The sequence below is a fragment of the Engystomops pustulosus genome, chromosome 10, assembly GCF_040894005.1.
Source record: "Engystomops pustulosus chromosome 10, aEngPut4.maternal, whole genome shotgun sequence".
Lineage (NCBI taxonomy): Eukaryota > Metazoa > Chordata > Amphibia > Anura > Leptodactylidae > Engystomops > Engystomops pustulosus.
This window is the reverse complement of record NC_092420.1, coordinates 29,681,781-29,699,276: the sequence shown is the minus strand read 5'-3', so window position 1 is coordinate 29,699,276 and position 17,496 is coordinate 29,681,781. Positions and strand designations below refer to the sequence as shown.

Below are 17,496 nucleotides of genomic sequence, written 5' to 3'. Positions count from 1 at the left end.
TAGAGTCAGAATTTGGCGTCAACAACATGAAAGCATGGATCCATCCTGCCTTGTATCAACGGTTCAGGCTGGTGGTGGTGGTGTGATGGTGTGGGGAATATTTTCTTGGCACTCTTTGGGCCACTTGGTACCAATTGAGCATCGTTGCAATGCCACAGCCTACCTGAGTATTGTTGCTGAACATGTCCATCCCTTTATGACCACAATGTACCAAACATCTGATGGCTACTTTCAGCAGGATAATGCGCCATGTCATAAAGCTGGAATAATCTCAGACTGGTTTCTTGAACATGACAATGAGTTCACTTTACTCAAATGGCCTCCACAGACCCCAGATCTCAATCCAATAGAGCATCTTTGGGATGTGGTGGAACGGGAGATTCGCATCATGGATGTGCAGCCGACAAATCTGCGGCAACTGTGTGATGCCATCATGTCAATATGGACCAAAATCTCTGAGGAATGCTTCCAGCACCTTGTTGAATCTATGCCATGAAGAATTGAGGCAGTTCTGAAGGCAAAAGGGGGTCCAACCCGTTACTAGCATGGTGTACCTAATAAAGTGGCCGGTGAGTGTACATACATATTAGTTCCACCTAGCCCGGTGCTAGACCGCTCTTTTTTGTCTCTGTGTTCCACCACCCTATATTGTGTTGTACCCTGTGGACACCCTCCACGGTGAGGCCACATTTTTGTCTCCATGGTTTTTAAACTGTGTTATGTATTGTAGCATTAATAAAAGGTTTTTTTTTTACATTTTAAAACTAAACTATTTGTGTATTGCATTAGTGCCTCTTTTCCCTTCTCTTTTGAAGTGCAATCTTGGATTCTATTTGAGAGTTTTTTTTGTGCCTATTCCTGCACTAGTTTTGTCTCCTGGCTGTGCTGATTTCTTCTGAGAGTCTGTAGAATTGTTCACAGATACGGTTTCACAGGGGGGAGTGGCTGCTGCTCCCTTCACACTCTGGACAGGGGTGGGGAGATCAAGTGGCAATGCTTTCTATGTGTAGCTGATAGTAAAGCTGTAGGTCTTTCCTCTGCCTCTACATCATTCGGACATATAACTATCTAGGTAAATGTCAAGGTATAGCCAGTAAAAACAGTACCTTTGGTAAGGTGGGAATGAGGTTAATAAAAGCCCTCACGTTCTCAAGCAGATCCTTCCTTGTGATGCGATTGTTAGTCCGCTCGCGGGACGCAGCGAGCAGCTGTGTTGGTCTCTTTTCCTTCCGGCTCAGAAACCGAGCGACCGCTCTTTTTCGTTCCACCTCGATCCGGAAACGTGTATATAGAACGAAATACAAAGCAATAGTGTAGCACAACTTCGATTGAAGACAGTAATCTTTAATTTTATACTCACAATGATAGGAATTAAAAAGGCCTTAAGTAAAAAATCTTTAAATAAAAGAATTCTCATGCACGTTCGGCGGTAGTTGCCCGACTCGAGTTTCGCCAATAGCGGCTTCTTCCAGGGCTAGCCGCCGTGCATGCATAATGGATTTTTATAGCTCGATGTGCAACGTGCTCATTTGTAAAAAGGAAACAGCTGTGTGTCCACAAACGATGTCCAACTGGATACAAAGTAACCCATTAAAGTGTCAGTGCAGAGTGCAATGGCTTATAAAATAAACAATTACAAAATTACAATTATAAAATTACAAAAGTACAAAATTACACACTGACACTTTAATTTTATAATTGTAATTTTGTAATTTTGTAATTGTTTATTTTATAAGCCATTGCACTCTGCACTGACACTTTAATGGGTTACTTTGTATCCAGTTGGACATCATTTGTGGACACACAGCTGTTTCCTTTTTACAAATGAGCACGTTGCACATCGAGCTATAAAAATCCATTATGCATGCACGGCGGCTAGCCCTGGAAGAAGCCGCTATTGGCGAAACTCGAGTCGGGCAACTACCGCCGAACGTGCATGAGAATTCTTTTATTTAAAGATTTTTTACTTAAGGCCTTTTTAATTCCTATCATTGTGAGTATAAAATTAAAGATTACTGTCTTCAATCGAAGCTGTGCTACACTATTGCTTTGTATTTCGTTCTATATACACGTTTCCGGATCGAGGTGGAATGAAAAAGAGCGGTCGCTCGGTTCCTGATCCGGAAGGAAAAGAGACCAACACAGCTGCTCGCTGTGTCCCGAGAGCGGACTAACAATCGCATCACAAGGAAGGATCTGCTTGAGAACGTGAGGGCTTTTATTAACCTCATTCCCACCTTACCAAAGGTACTGTTTTTACTGGCTATACCTTGACATTTACCTAGATAGTTATATGTCCGAATGATGTAGAGGAAAAACCTACGGATTTTTCTTTACTAGCAGGGAATATTGGACTGCCTTTCCTTTCTTTTCCTCTTTGCACCATCATTCGCTGGACAATCACACTGAACCCCGGTTCCAATCACTGTTTAGACTTGATAGTAAAGCTGTGTCTGCTACTGTGTGAGTGCATAAGTCTCTTACACAGAGTAGTGAGATAAAATATCACTGCTCTTCAGTATGAGTCCCTTCATCCCAGTCTGCGGTTTTGCAGAACTTTCTCTTTCTCTCTCTACAACTCTAGCAGCGTCATATATGCCTTTGCAGTGGCTTCTAGTATCTTCTGCTCTACAAACACTTTCGACACAACAAAGAAGCTGTAAACCCTTAGTGCTCACACTGCACAGACTATAAACTTCATGTAAGCGTTTCACTGCTGGTTTCATCTACTTATTATATGCTGCATGTTCCTCCATGTGAAGAAAATTGCCAGGCTATTTACAACAAAGAGTCGGCACTATTTAATAACCAACAACCAAACACAATCAGTAATTATTATATATATATATATATATATATATATATATATACAAAAGAAGACAGACATGTGTCAAAATAGGCATTACATTTTATTATATTTCACTAGTCCCAACAAAGAAATGCCAACAATTTATTTAGACAAATGTTTAATAAAAGTACAAAACCTACAATCACATCCAAGTGCAGGACTAGCTGTTTTAGAGGCTGGTTGTATCATTGCATCATTTCTATCTGTCTTCTTGTGGTATTTTATACCTTTTATTATTTTTAACTTGTGCAAGTGTTGTCATATTTCCAGAGTTCGTTTGGACTAATTAAATATAATAAAATGTATTGACTTTTTACACACGCCTGCTTCTCTTGTATATATAACAGAAAGTTGCCAGGCTAGTCAACATATAGATCCTGCATGCACACCAGACAGTGTTCAGTGTATTTACTTGTAGGAATATCACTGGTTTTCATGATAACTGTGGGCATCCTAAACATGACTCAGTATTAAGACAAATGCGGGAAAAGGTTAGTCACTGCTGCTGTGGAAGATTTCTGACAAGTAGCTTCAGAACAGAAAATGCCATAACTCTGGAAATTAAAGGGCAATCACATATGACAATTTGCTAAAAATCGTTCTGAAATTGGAGTTTCTTTTTAATTTTCACCTTTCATTAAAAAGATCCATGTGGCCATTTTAATGATGATTTTAGGAGCACCAGCAATTTATGTGCAGCAATTACAAAAACAGATGCTCCTTGACATTTATTAAGTAGCAGGATGCAAAGTTATAAACTGCTTTTGATCTCTCCATTATGCACTATCCACTAATGGAGCTTAGTTAGAGGGCTTTCCTCCACTCTTCATTTCAGCAGTTACAGAAGGTCGCACATTCCCCTGATTCTATTTTGGGACTGCACCATTTAGTAGAATTATATAGACATTTCCAATAAAAGTTCATCTGACCCATTTTTTTATTCTGCATATTAAAAGTGAGTTTCTACATAAAATAGGTGTGTTTGTCATGAAGGAGAGATTAGTGATGGCAGAAACTGCTATGGAAGCCTTTTATATGCGATTCAGACCCTGAATATCAATGACATCCAAATGAGGAAACAGCCGGGTGCACTAAAGCTATTCGGTAAGATCCATTATATCCATCTATATTTCATAGCAGATCAATGAATGACAAATATGTTTCAGGCCAGAGGGTTATATTGTAAGTATATGTAGTAGTTCCTAAAGTTTTTTGTTGTGTGTGTTGTTCTTTTACCAATCTGCTCAGATCTATTCCAAAACATGAGACATATTGAGCTATTCTGAGATGTTCTGCCGGGGTACTATTTGCTGATAGTGATGGCATATTTCTATTTTCTGCTTCATAGAGGAAGGGTGTGGATTGAGTTTGCGAAAATATGGTCCCTTTACTGTACTTCTTCCCCTGATGAAACAACGTCACATTGATGTAAGTATTTAATAGATGACACGGTTACACAGAATTTCCATTAGGTAACTTTTTCTAAGATTGTAGCTAATAAGTGTCTGATCAATGATGAAAAACTGAAACAACGGGTCACGTGCTGTTGTTTGCCGCCCGTCTGACATCACATACAAACACTGCTCACACTGCGGTTGTCAATAGAAAATGGCAGCCCAGATCGGCAACAATGTGGTGAATGAGCCATTAGGAAGTAATTGTTGGCTGCAGTAAAAAGTCTTGTGACCCGATTGAGAAGTCACATGCCTGAGGTCTCATTTGTTTTCCATACAATAAAGTGTTATTGATTTTTGTTTTTTTGCACAATTTACATTTTTGTTCCATTCTGTAAATAAAACCTCCTCTCTCTGTGCTATATCTAGTATTGCAGCTCTCCTTTGTTCCAATGTATTGTAGCCCTTGTGAGCAAGGCCCTAATTCTTATTGTTTCATCTGACCCTGTTATTGCTTGGTCATGTGGCGTAACCAGGATAGACTTCTGAATGGGGACCCCCTTCCCCCTTACAAAAATGTAAATATTATATGCTCATACATTCATACATGTGAGTTACAATCACATACATTTAAACACTCATATGTAAATCATCTATATATATACTTTTTTTATTACTTTTTATTTATTATTATTAGGCATTGTTGCTAATAAGAATGATGTATCATGCAGATTAGTGTATAAATGTATGGTACATTTGGCTTTTAATGTATTTTAATGCAGTGTATAAATATATTATATATTTGGCTTTTAATGCATGTGATCTTGTATTCTGTTATCAATATTTAATAATCTATACGTCTGTAAATATTGCTGTAACCAGGAAACTGAAGCAAAACATTTATGTAAAGCTCACATCATCCCCGGCCAGTACTTAGTAAGTGACTTGAGGAATATTACAAAATTGTGGACGTTAAGTGGTGAAATTCTGACATTTTCACAAAAGGTAAGAAATTAGCTAAAAATGGTCCAAGTGTAACTACATAGTAAGAAAATTTTAGGAGAGTTTCAGCTACAACTTTGTAATAGATATAGAAGAGATGTACACTATATATATATATAACAATATAAATCTTTATTATTTGTATATAACAGTTATGGCTGACCTATGAATCTCCTATTGAGAGGACGATACAATTCCTTTCACTAATGAAGATAAGATAGTCGCTGTTCACACCGTGCTCTCAGCAGGAGAGTGTCCCCGTTCCTGGATGCTGCTGCCTGCTTGCTGCTTTGGCTTCACTACCTGATAGCATCAGCATCCGTTGGCGAGGCAACTCTCCTGCTGAGAGTGTAACGCGAACGTCAGCCATCTTACCTCCATTAGTGGAGGCAGTCAGTCAGTGAAGCCAGAGCACCTTAAATTTATTGCAGACTTGTACCCAGACAGCTGTGAACACTAAAATTGTCCCACAGCCGTCCTGTCAGCGGCAGACAACTGGACCAAGGTCCATTTCAGTGAATACAGAGGGGATAGGAGAGTCATCTCAGGCCTGTGTGCTCCTTACACCCCGGCCATTATCTTAAAGCAGCCACCAAAATCTCACCATTGCTGCCAACGTACCCATCACTGGCATCACAGTTATAGCTCAGCCAGGGGCGTAACTAGCAGAGGCTGGGTCCCATAGCAGACTTTGGGGGCCCCCCATTTCCCCTTAAAAAAATATACATATATGTAAACTCACACATGTTAATACAATCACATATTCATACACCCATACACACATTTATATACTTATATATATATACACACACACACAGTTCTATGCTCATGCACATACATCTATAAACTTATACATATAAGCATTTATACACTCATACATATATTAAATACACCTCATATATACACACACAGTATATATACATCAGATTATTACACATACAGTATATAATGGTGTACATCCTCCATCCTTTAGTGTGGAAGGTCAGGCCCCCAAACACTGCGGGCCCCATAGCAGCTGCAATGGCTGTTCCCTCTGTAGTTACACCCCTGAGATCTGCAATATTTGGGGAAGAGAACTGCGAGGTAGCCTCCTCCCTGTGCTGCCACTTTACCCCAACACAGTTACTGCCCAGCAATTCTAAGAAATTAATATTAAAAATATAACTTTGAACTTGGTAAAAACAGGGCTCAAAAGGTTGGGGCATCACTGGTATATACTATAACGAAACTCAAAAGGTCCGTACACATCACATGTAAGATGAGTACATAGGAATAATTACTGTTTAAGGAAATCTATCACAGATGTTCAGCCCCATAAGGCGTAACTCAGATATAGTTTTTTGCTCCAATATTCCAGTTCAATATCCAACGAAAATCAGTTTTTAAAAAAAATATGCTAGTTTATCTGAGGTGGTGTTACCAGACTCCAGCCCCTATGCACCTCTCCGCACTTCTGATATGCCCATTTCCCCTTCTCAACCTTCCTCTATATCCCAGTCCTCTTGCGAGATCTTGCACATGCATGGTAGATGCTGTCTGACGGCTCGTTGGCTCCTTTGTGGCTGCGTATACATAGCAGAAGCTTCAGAGGAGAAGCTCGGGGAACTGCCCCTTTACAGTTTGTGCATTGGAGCGAACAAGGCAACACGGCCATAGAGAAGGCAGTGGAGCCGGAGCCTGGATACGCTCTAATAATGCCTCAAAGCACTTCAGAGTAATAAGCATATTTTGTAAAACTGATTTTTGAGGTGATATTGTATAAAATTAATTGAATGCAAATGGAAACCCCCAAGCATTAAAAGGGGTTTCACTCCAAATAGTTTTTTTGTAGTCTCAGAAGGGTTAAATATAATTTAAATTTATAAATCTAAGATTTTAATATACTATAATAATATGATACATAGAAATTCCTTTGATCCTGCATCCATGGAGGGTTCTTTATCCAGCATTTTTCAGTACTCCCTGGGCTACAGGGGTAATATTCAAAGACTATAATATTATCCTTAATCCATTTGTGTTTTTTGTTCCTCTTTGTCTTATTGTCTTTATTTTATATTTACGCATACATTGCAGGAATTTAATAAAGAGGCAGAACCGGACCAGAAGTATAAATTCATAAAAACAGACTTACCAGCTGTCAATGGTATAATTCATGTAATAGATAAAGATTTGTCAAGCAACAATGTGGAAACCATCGGAGATCCCAAGGTAAATAATATGTTACAGAAGTGAATTTATGTTCTCCAAATACATACAAAAAATAATGACCCAATGTCAGTAAATGTCACACTAATCTCTGGGGCTCACATAATCTGCTGGGGGTACCTGTGAACTGCCAATATGAGGGGGTGCTGGTGTCAGACCCCACCTATCCGATATTCATAACCTATCAATAAGGCTACATTCACATGACATCTTTTGGACTTGTTTAGCTTTCAGCTCCAGTCCAAAGAGCGCCTCCCACTGATGATCAGTGCTCGCACCGCATGTACCCGCCACTGATTGTGCATGTTCAAATTCGTGTCCAGGTCCATGAACCCACCGGAACCGAATACTGATGGGTCCACTTATCACTAGTCAGGAATCCTCCTCCTTACAATGGAGGGAATAAAACAAGATGTGAGTCTAGCCCAGTGATGGTGAACCTTTCAGAGACCGACAACCAAAATCCACTTATTTACCATGAAGTGCCAACATGGCATTTCTAGCAGTATCTTATTGCTACCTGTTCTTCCACATCATTCAGTTGTATTGGCTCTCCTAAGGCCACCAATAGAGTTGAAAGAAGGTGGGCAAATAAGTTCAGACCACCATTGTAGCTTCTCTCCAGGAAGAATGGATGGTCCAGCAGGATGACATCCAAAGACAATGCAGTTCTGTCAACACCTTCTCACTTTTCCCGCAGTTTTAAACAGCCAATGAATTGTCACTTTAAAATAGCGCTGAGAGCAGCATCCCTTAAAGGGGTATTCTCGTCTGGGCATTCACATCCAGATTAATTAATCTACCATATGTAAACATTTCTTCAATTAGATGTTATTAAAAAAAATGTTCCTGTGTGAAGATAATTTCTCATAAGTGTAGTAATATGGTCCCTTAGAAACAAGACTGTGTCCCTAGATACGACCACGTCTGCTGGAGGGATTGCACAAATAAACAAAAAGTTTTTGTACATGAAATGTCCGGGAGTTACTGCGTGTTCCGCAGCCATCCTGTAGTAATGATTGCTGAAGCCAGGTGATCAGGCAGTACTGAATAGCGCATGTCTGGCCACTGCTCCTGGAGTATGACGTGGTCGTAACCGAGGAAGCTATTTCGTTTCTAAGGGACAACATAGCTACGTTAATGAGAAATTTTCTTCACACAGGAACATTTTTTTTAATAACATCCAATTGAAGAAATGTTTATATATGGCAGATTAATGAAACTGAATGGGAATGCCCAGATGAGAATACCCCTTTAAGTTGCTTGGGACTGCAGAAAGATTTGGTGGATTTTGTCCTGTTTGGTGAAATTGGGGGGATGGCCTGAGTGCCCACAGAAATGGCTCTGAGTGCCACCTCTGGCACCCGTGCCATAGGTTCGCCATCACTGGTCTAGCCTATTAAAGAATACTACACAGAGGCATTGATATCGAGTTCTTTTAGATGCAGCACAAAAATAGAAAATTCCATGTGATTTTTCCCTTTAAAGATTCCATGTGAGCTCTTAGTAATTGCATTTTGTTAGGAAATCTGTAGAACACATTTTTTTCTGATTCTGGGAATACTATAGCTGGAATTTTCATAGCTGCTGGGAATAAAGAAGTCATTGGGGCTTAATTACTAAGGGTCCACAGAAACACTTTCGTCGGACTTTCTGACGTTTTTGGAATTTGCGCAGCTTTGACAGGTATTTAACAGGGGTTTGCACTGGGATTGTGTCGCACGTGATCGGATTGTGGCGCAGCTGCACTGGCTTTCATGCAATGGAAATCGGGGCCATGCCGTTGGGCGATCTGACATATTCGGACTGAGCGCGGGATTTAACTTTCTATTTGAGTCGCAAGACAATGCACTTACATACACCAGGAAAAAAAAGGTGAACTCTGTCAGACCTGAACGGGGAAGCGACACAGGCAGGATATCGGGTGCACGGTCTTAGTGAATTGCAGCAGAGTTGCATGATTGTCGGACAATGCACTTTCGGGGAACTCTTCCGGGTGGGTAAATAAATGTGGCCTATTGTCTTAGTTCTAACTCACACGAATCCTTGGGGGCTACCTAGTGTGCAGCAGGCCCTCATTCAATATATTGCACTTGTGGTTAAACCCCTTCCAACAACTAGATCTCCTTCTATCAGAAATGGAAGCTAATAATAATAATAATAATAAACTAAAAAATTTAATATGTTACTAATTACAACGTCTTTTAATCTCCTCTGTTCCTTTTTCAGATGACGATAGGTGACATTCTTGTCAAAACAGAAATGTTCAGCAGATTTGAAACTATCTTAGAGGTGAGATACAGCACGTGACTAATGCAGCCATACTACAATGACTAGTAGACATTAATAAGATATAATAATTTTAAAAATAAGAAACGCACCTGACATATTACAAATATCATAGACAATCTGAGGGCCACTTTAAAATTACTCATTATTAAAATTAAAAATATTAAGTTGAAAAAATATTTTATTTGCAATGAAATTTAACATTTTTTAATTTTATTTCATTAAATGTATTTTACCAAGTTTTACCAAGTTTGATTGTTATAGCTAACATTACAAGAATAGTGGTCCAGTACTCCCTGATGGGCAGAGTGTCAGGTTGTGTGTGGCTTCTGATGCTCCATTTAATACTATGGGGGTGCCTGAAATGCAGAGCACAGCACTCCCAGATGCTCCCATAGTATTGAATGGAGTGGATTGACAACTGACTGCAGTTCCATCAATTAGTAAGGAAATGACCCACAGTTGGTGGCCCAGCAGTTAGATCCTCACTGATTTGATTGTCATCTCCTAATCCTGATGGTGTAACCTATGGCATGGGAGCTGTGGCACAGCCCTCTATGTGGGACCCAAGCCATCGCCTGAGCACAGAGTTCACCAGACAGGATTCAAAGAATCTTGCTACAGTTCCAAGGAACTTATAAGATTCTGCTATTTTAACCCCTTCCCGCCGAGGCCCTTTTTCCTTTTTGTGTTTCCATTTTTTAATCCCCACCTTCAAAAATCTATAACTTTTTTATTTTTTCATGTAAAGAGCTGTATCAGGGCTTGATTTCTGCATAACAAATTGCACTTTATAGTGATGGTATTTAATATTCCATACCATGTACTAGGAAGCGGGGAAAAAAGATCCAATTGCAGTGATAATGGTAAAAAAAAAACGTGTTTGTGCCATATTCTTGTTCTCTTGGATTTTACAGCTTTCACTGTACGCCCCAAATAACATGTCTACTTTATTCTTTTGGTCGGTACGATTACGGGGATACCAAGATACTTAGGTTTGGGTACCTTACTTCTAGTATGGCCATCTCTACCCCATCCTCTACCCCATCCAAAAGATAGAGGATCACATCCAAACTTGGTACAATCCCGTTAAATAATTTTATACAACAAAATGGGTATGGGCTCGCTATGGATGTTATGGTATACAGGCAAGATACGTACAAGATAGGTTCTGTAGGTTTGTTCTCAAGTTGAATTTGTATGTAAGTCGGAACTGTATATTTTATAATTGTAACCCCAGCCAGAATTTTTTTGGTCTCTGTGACTATAGGATTTTAAAAATGTTGGATTGTCGTAAGAACCAGGATTACTAATAAAGCTTCATTGCAGACACCAGTGATAACTGTCACAGCTGTTTATTGTAGCCCAAAGATAAAGTACAGTAATTAGTACCGACATCCAGAGGGCCATTTGTAACTAGGGGTCGGCCAATATTTTTATTTGCTTGACATAAGTTAAACATTTTCTATTGAATCAGCAACTTGTATATAATGAGCAGAGCATTGATAAATAGGATGCAAATTGAAAACAAAGGAAATATAGTAAAGGAAAACTGAAAATCCTGCAAATAAAGTCCTGTTCAAAATTCCTATTCTCATGTCTTTGTGTAGAACTGTGATCTTCCTGCAATATTAAATGGACCCGGCTCCTTCACCATATTTGTACCAAGTAACAAAGCTGTGGACTCTTTAAGAGACGGGCGTTTAATCTATCTCTTAACACAGGTAAGAATTATCTGTCTTTCACTGTACGGATATTTCATTGGTTGTAATAGGACACTGGAACGTGACTTTCATTTCAATGTCATGGACCACTGCTGAAAAATCACCTATAGATAGGTGTGTGTAGAATTCAGAATTTACAAATAATAATAATCTTTATTTATATAGCGCCATCATATTCTGTAGCGCTTTACAAATCATAGGAGACGTGTACAAATGAAATAAGACATTCAGCCAACATAGAATGGAGTCATAAGAACACAAATGAAAAAGACAATTCATCCTTATTGTGATGTCTAAAACGTACAAACGATAAAACGCTTCAAGATTCCAATACAACAAAAGCCATCGGGCAGGGGAGTCATCAAAACAAATGGTATCAGGAAAAACTTAGGGTAAACGCACAATTGTGACAAAGTATGTATAGCGGGAGATTTTAATAGCACACATATAGAGCAAGACGACCCTGTCACTATACTCCCACTGATTCAGTGACATCTAATCTCATAGCCCAGTATACAACCAATGCATGATAGTAGCTCCTTTACCCATGTTTGATGACTGCCCCACCAGGCGCTCCAACACACGTTTTGTGGATCGTTTCCACACCTGGCGTTGTGGTCAACAAACATGGGTAAGGGAGCTCCTATCATGCATTGTTTGTATACTAGGCTATGAGATTAGATGTGACTGATTCACTGTGAGTATAGTGACAGGGTCAGTACGCCCATACCCGGGCCCTATATGAAGATCCATCATCAGTCACTAAAAAAAAACCCTCTATACTTTTCCTGGTTTCTTCTCCCCGGCCCTGCGGCTACGTCCTCTCTTTCCGGCCTGGGCGCAAACACTAGTACGCAGAGGTGTTTCGAGGTCACATGACGTCATAGTGTATGCGCCTTACGTGACGGAAGAGAAGCAGGCTGAGCTTCCAGGTCGGGAAAAAAAAGCCAGAGAGCCGTAGGTGAAAAAAATGTATGGATCTGTAGGGAGCAGGTTTTTGAATAGGACATAGAAGCCAGTTTACAGCTATTGTGCACATAGTACATCTTCATGGATATTTGGGTATAAATAATTTTTTTTTAATTTACAGGCAAAACACAAACTGTTGGAGCTGGTTAAATACCATATTTCATCTATGGCTGCAGTAAGTACCTAAATTAGCATTAAAAAGCTTTTAACTTGACTTTTCAATTCAGGAAGCTTACGGAGGTGTACACCTGGAAAGGTCTATACTCAATGCTGAGCCTTAAGGCCAATATACAATCGATAAATCGCCTTTCCCATAAAGAGTAAAATTGCAGAATAAAGTCCTTTTTATTAATATATATGTAATTATAACAATTTTAAAAAATCATCAAATATATGTTTAACATATAGTGAAGCCTACATACTACAACTTGGCTTCATTGCGCATGCGCTGTGTGTATGGTGCATGAATAATGATGCCGGGGTATATAGCTCCAGCTTCATTGAATTATTGTGCGCGCATGGGGAACACCAGGGATGGATCCCATGCTCCCCATCGGACCCATCCCTAGGTAAGTATAAAGGTTTATTCTTATTAATAATGGGCACAGAGGGAGTAAATATAGATCTATTTGGGACACTAAACCAACGTTCCACAGTATATTTATTGGTTCGTTATAGGTGACCTTAGACAGAATTGTTACCATGCCACATATTCTGACTTCCACAAATGAGATTATAAGGATCAATGTGACAGAAAATGTAAGTACCAAGATCTTTTAGTTATTATGTATCTTTATAAACGATCTTTTTTTATGGATCTGTAAAGCTTTATCATGTATAAGACATTAATTTACAACACAATAAAACCATAGACCATTCTCAGAGAAGGAGATATTACCATGTACAGCGGATATGGGAACCTATAAAGTCTTGACACTGGCCAATATACATGTAGTGAAGAAGATATGTCTCTGCATCAAAGACTGGTAGACTCTACTCCAACCATGTAGATTGTGACTGAAAAACAGCTGTTCTATATTTTTGGATCTAGACAGTACCGTGTTATCATTTATATATGTCTGAGATTTGGGAGAACCCATATACATTAAATGCTTGTCTGGTTGCATTGAAATTGCCAAGTTGGACCAACATCAATTTCTAATTATTTTTATTATCTATTTTAATTTTTTTTTCATTTTCAGGGCAGAATCCTATTTGGAAATGAAGGAATCCCTCTTTTACACAGTGATATAGTCGCTTCCAATGGCATTATCCATGTTCTAGATGGAATTTTAATTCCTTCAACTATATTACCAATACTGCCAGCAAGCTGCAATGAGACACTAGAAGAAGTTGTACAGGTAACAGCTTCACCTCCCCTACCATTGATTGATAACATTTTTGCCATATAAATTTCCTAAACAGTATCCCAATGGCCCCTATAAGCCAGGTTACATAGGCAGTAGCCACAAAACACCAGGAGTTCTCCAGGTCACTTTGTATGTAGATGATATCTCAAATCCCATCTGACATACAAGAGGACATGCTGCAGGTATCATCTGTGGCTTTCACACTTTGCAATGCAAAAAATCTAACATTTGCAATGATTCCTGCTAGTGAGCTGCAGCAAGAAACACTCAACTTTGGATAATTTTAGCTGCAACACCTTGTAGAGGAACAAGCTGCAGGATATCTCTGTGTGGCCCTGGCTCCTATAGTATGTACTGCCAAAGCGACTAACGGATCACAACAGGAACACTAATATGTCTCTATGGGGAGTATTTATTGTACGCCGGTGCTATTGCGGCGGCAGCTCTGGCGGAGGCTTTGGCCTCTTGATGTATCGGGAGATGGGATGCACGGCGGTTTATTTACGCACCAGGTCCTATTTGGTGTAGAAATAAGCACAGCCAGACACTCGCATGTATGGGAAGTCGCTGGCTACAGCTAGTGCGCCGGATCGGGGCGTTCCTGCCGACCACGTCTCTTGCCGTGAAGGTATTGGGAAGGGGAAAAAAATACGAAAATAAGGCAATACGCTAGCATTTGGGGTTATACCACAGCTTCTATGCCACAAAAGTCCTGATAAATACCCCCCTATCTCTATATATAATTTATTTTTGGTTTTATTCCTTAATGACATGCGCTAATGTTTGTCTTGAACAGGGGACATGTTCTGACTGTGACGCTATTCTCCCGTGTCCGGATGACACTACTGACACGGTAAAGAAAAAATAAATGAACAATGAGTTGTCTTTTGTAGACATGATCCATTTAGACTTCACATGTGTGTCTGTTATTCCTATAGGGAGTCGTTAATAGAGACTGTCTATATCAAGATCACGAGAATATCACCAAGGGCTGTGCCAAAAACTGCAGCCGCTCCATTACTGTGAGTATTCAAATAATGGACAAAATCTGAAAACTACCAATTACATTTGTGAAAGTTAAGTGTTCCAAATTCCGTGCGTGTTCATTCGGTCCAAATTTAATAAAAATTCTTATCAATGAAAGAATCAAAAGATCCTTTCAATGAGAAAACATATGATTAATTTCATTTCTAAGTTAAATACATTTGTTAGAGCTGCAATGAAATATGTAGAAAACTACTCTCCATCCTACCCCAAAACTGTATTCAGATTATATAGGACACAAATAATGGAAAGATGTTGGTTCTTTCAGGTGAATGGATGCTGTGGAGGTTTCTATGGTTCTGATTGCAGGCCGTGCCCTGGTGGGTTCTCCAATCCATGCTACGGACGAGGACGTGTAAGTCTGATCTTACTTTGGTTTATGGCATTAACAAATGTCAGGCTTTTCTCTGTAGTATTGTGTAGCTTTAGCTATATTTTTTTCTTAAAAACCTCACATTCAGACTCGTCCTTTCTATTTTGTTCCAGTGCATTGATGGTATCAGAGGGAACGGGAAATGTGAATGTTACCATAAGTATAAAGGAATTGCTTGTCATATCTGCACCGAGCCCAATAAACATGGTGATGACTGTGAAGAAGGTGAGTGTAGTAGCGCTAAGGTTAGTAAATGTACATGTATTACACTACAACATCCTCCAAAATGTAAAAACGGACATTGAAGTTGATTGAAGAAATTTGCTGGGAGGTTTTTACCTCAAAGAACGCTTTGGAATACACTTTATAACAAACCTCATCCATAAACTGCAGAAATTTTCTGTGCTGTTGCAACAGCAGAACTCAATCTAAGTAGGGATTATGATTACCGTGTATAAGCCGAGGCTCCGAATTTTACCACAAAAAAACTGTGAAAACCTATTGACTTCAGTATAAGCCTAGGGTGAGAAATGCATTGGTCACAGCCTCCCCCCCAGTATATAGCTATTCGGCTCCCTGCCTCCAGTATATAACCAGCCAGCCCCCTAGCCCCAGTATATAGCCAGCCAGCCCCCAATACATAGCCAACCCCCTGCCCCAGTACATTGCTAACCAGCCAGCCACCTGCCCCAGTATATAGCCAACTAGCCTGCCCACAGTATGCATGTAATGTAGCCGCCAACCTTCCCCCAGAATGCCCGACACATAAAAAAGAAAGTCAATACTCACCTTTCTGACGACCCCTCGCAAGTCTTATATTCTTACGCCCAGCAGCTGCAGATCCGTGCGATGTTGCGGCGAGCAAGCCCTGATGTCAGCTGCTGCTGCTATCATTTTGTATGTGTCAGCATCCACGCACATACTCTCATTTCCGCGGTGGTTTTGGTATATGAAATGTTCGGGAGTTACTGCATAACCCACAGCCGTCCTGTGGTAATGATTGCTGAATCCGTGTGGTTAGGCAGGACACAATAGCGCATGTCTGGCCACTGCTGCCACAATGTGAGGTGGTCATATCCGAGGCAGCCATCTCGTTTCTAAGAGACAACATGACTACATTTATGAGAAATTATCTTCACACAGGAACATTTTTTTTAATAACATCCAATTGAAGAAATGTTTACATATGGCAAATGAATTAAATTAAATGTAAATGCCCAGATGGGAATACCCCTTTAAGTATATCCCTAGCAATGCTCAGTAAGTGCTCTAACAGAGCATTGCTAGGGAGTATCAGTGTGAACACGCTGGGCACGGGAGACCTGCGGAGGCTACGTCTCCGTCCCCCTCCGAGAAGCCTTGTATTCACATTCTCTACGATTTACCGGAAAAAAGTTAAACATTAGTTATGTAATAAAGTACAAACCACAGCCCAATTAGTTTAGTGTTGTTTGGTTTTTAGCAATAAATAAAAATGAGCATCAGAATATGATTTCTTATTGGCTTTTGGGGAACTTCCTTTTTGTAGAATGCAGGTGTGTGCATGGAGTCTGTGACAATCGACCTGGGAGCCGCGGAGTTTGTCAAGGAGGTCGCTGTAGTGATGGATACATTGGGGAGTTCTGCGATCAGCGCTCTGAGCCATGTGCGTCTATCAACATGACCCAGTACTGTCATATTAACGCGGTGTGTGTATCTACTGGTAACGTTACAAGGTAATATCATTTTTATGTTCGCTTTTGGTTTCTATGACTTGTAACATGTTTTTTATTTACATTGCCAGCAATAAGGCTATGTACACATTGGACGTGAATCCATTTATAATACACGCTGGACTTTTTATCCAGCAATAAACAGTGAATGGTAGTGCTGGAGATAGCCGAGTGCTCGCCAACTGCTCCTATACTATTGAATTGAGTAGTAGGATGCCACTGCCGCTCTGTCATTCAATAAAAACTGGACCCCCTTCTCCGTATTGCTGGCGGTGTCTTCCCATGATCCCTGGGGGTTTCAGCAGTCGGACACTGGTTGATCAGCTTAGTACAAGTCTGTATTAGTTAACAATTCTGTTCCTATAATTAGAAGTACAATGGTAACCCACCTCTCCTCGCCAGAGGTGTAGACTTTGTCTAAGGCTTTATTTTTTGATTGTTGATAGACTCCATCCATGTATCACTTATCTTTTGAGAAAGCAGACATTGCACAAAGTAAAAGAAAATTACTATACCCATACTCCTGTTTTTACCAGGTTCTCTTTAAATATTCACCATTATAGCGG

At 39.9% G+C, this 17,496-nt stretch overlaps 1 protein-coding gene across 3 annotated transcripts in view; it reads left to right on the top strand.

The window, feature by feature from the left end:
• The window catches only part of STAB1 (stabilin 1), a 98,302-nt gene that overhangs the window by 27,871 nt on the left and 52,935 nt on the right, over window positions 1–17,496 (top strand). For all 3 annotated transcript variants that reach the window (XR_011850476.1, XM_072128840.1, XM_072128841.1), the window contains 14 exons: window positions 3,825–3,952; window positions 4,197–4,276; window positions 5,125–5,247; window positions 7,318–7,452; window positions 9,679–9,741; window positions 11,349–11,462; window positions 12,553–12,606; window positions 13,110–13,190; window positions 13,634–13,792; window positions 14,598–14,654; window positions 14,740–14,823; window positions 15,114–15,200; window positions 15,332–15,443; window positions 16,747–16,933. Coding sequence is in view for 2 of the 3 variants with exons in the window: in XM_072128840.1 (XP_071984941.1) it covers window positions 3,825–3,952; window positions 4,197–4,276; window positions 5,125–5,247; window positions 7,318–7,452; window positions 9,679–9,741; window positions 11,349–11,462; window positions 12,553–12,606; window positions 13,110–13,190; window positions 13,634–13,792; window positions 14,598–14,654; window positions 14,740–14,823; window positions 15,114–15,200; window positions 15,332–15,443; window positions 16,747–16,933 (1,464 nt within the window). In the remaining variant the exon portion in view is untranslated. The remainder of the gene's footprint in view (window positions 1–3,824; window positions 3,953–4,196; window positions 4,277–5,124; window positions 5,248–7,317; window positions 7,453–9,678; window positions 9,742–11,348; window positions 11,463–12,552; window positions 12,607–13,109; window positions 13,191–13,633; window positions 13,793–14,597; window positions 14,655–14,739; window positions 14,824–15,113; window positions 15,201–15,331; window positions 15,444–16,746; window positions 16,934–17,496) is intronic.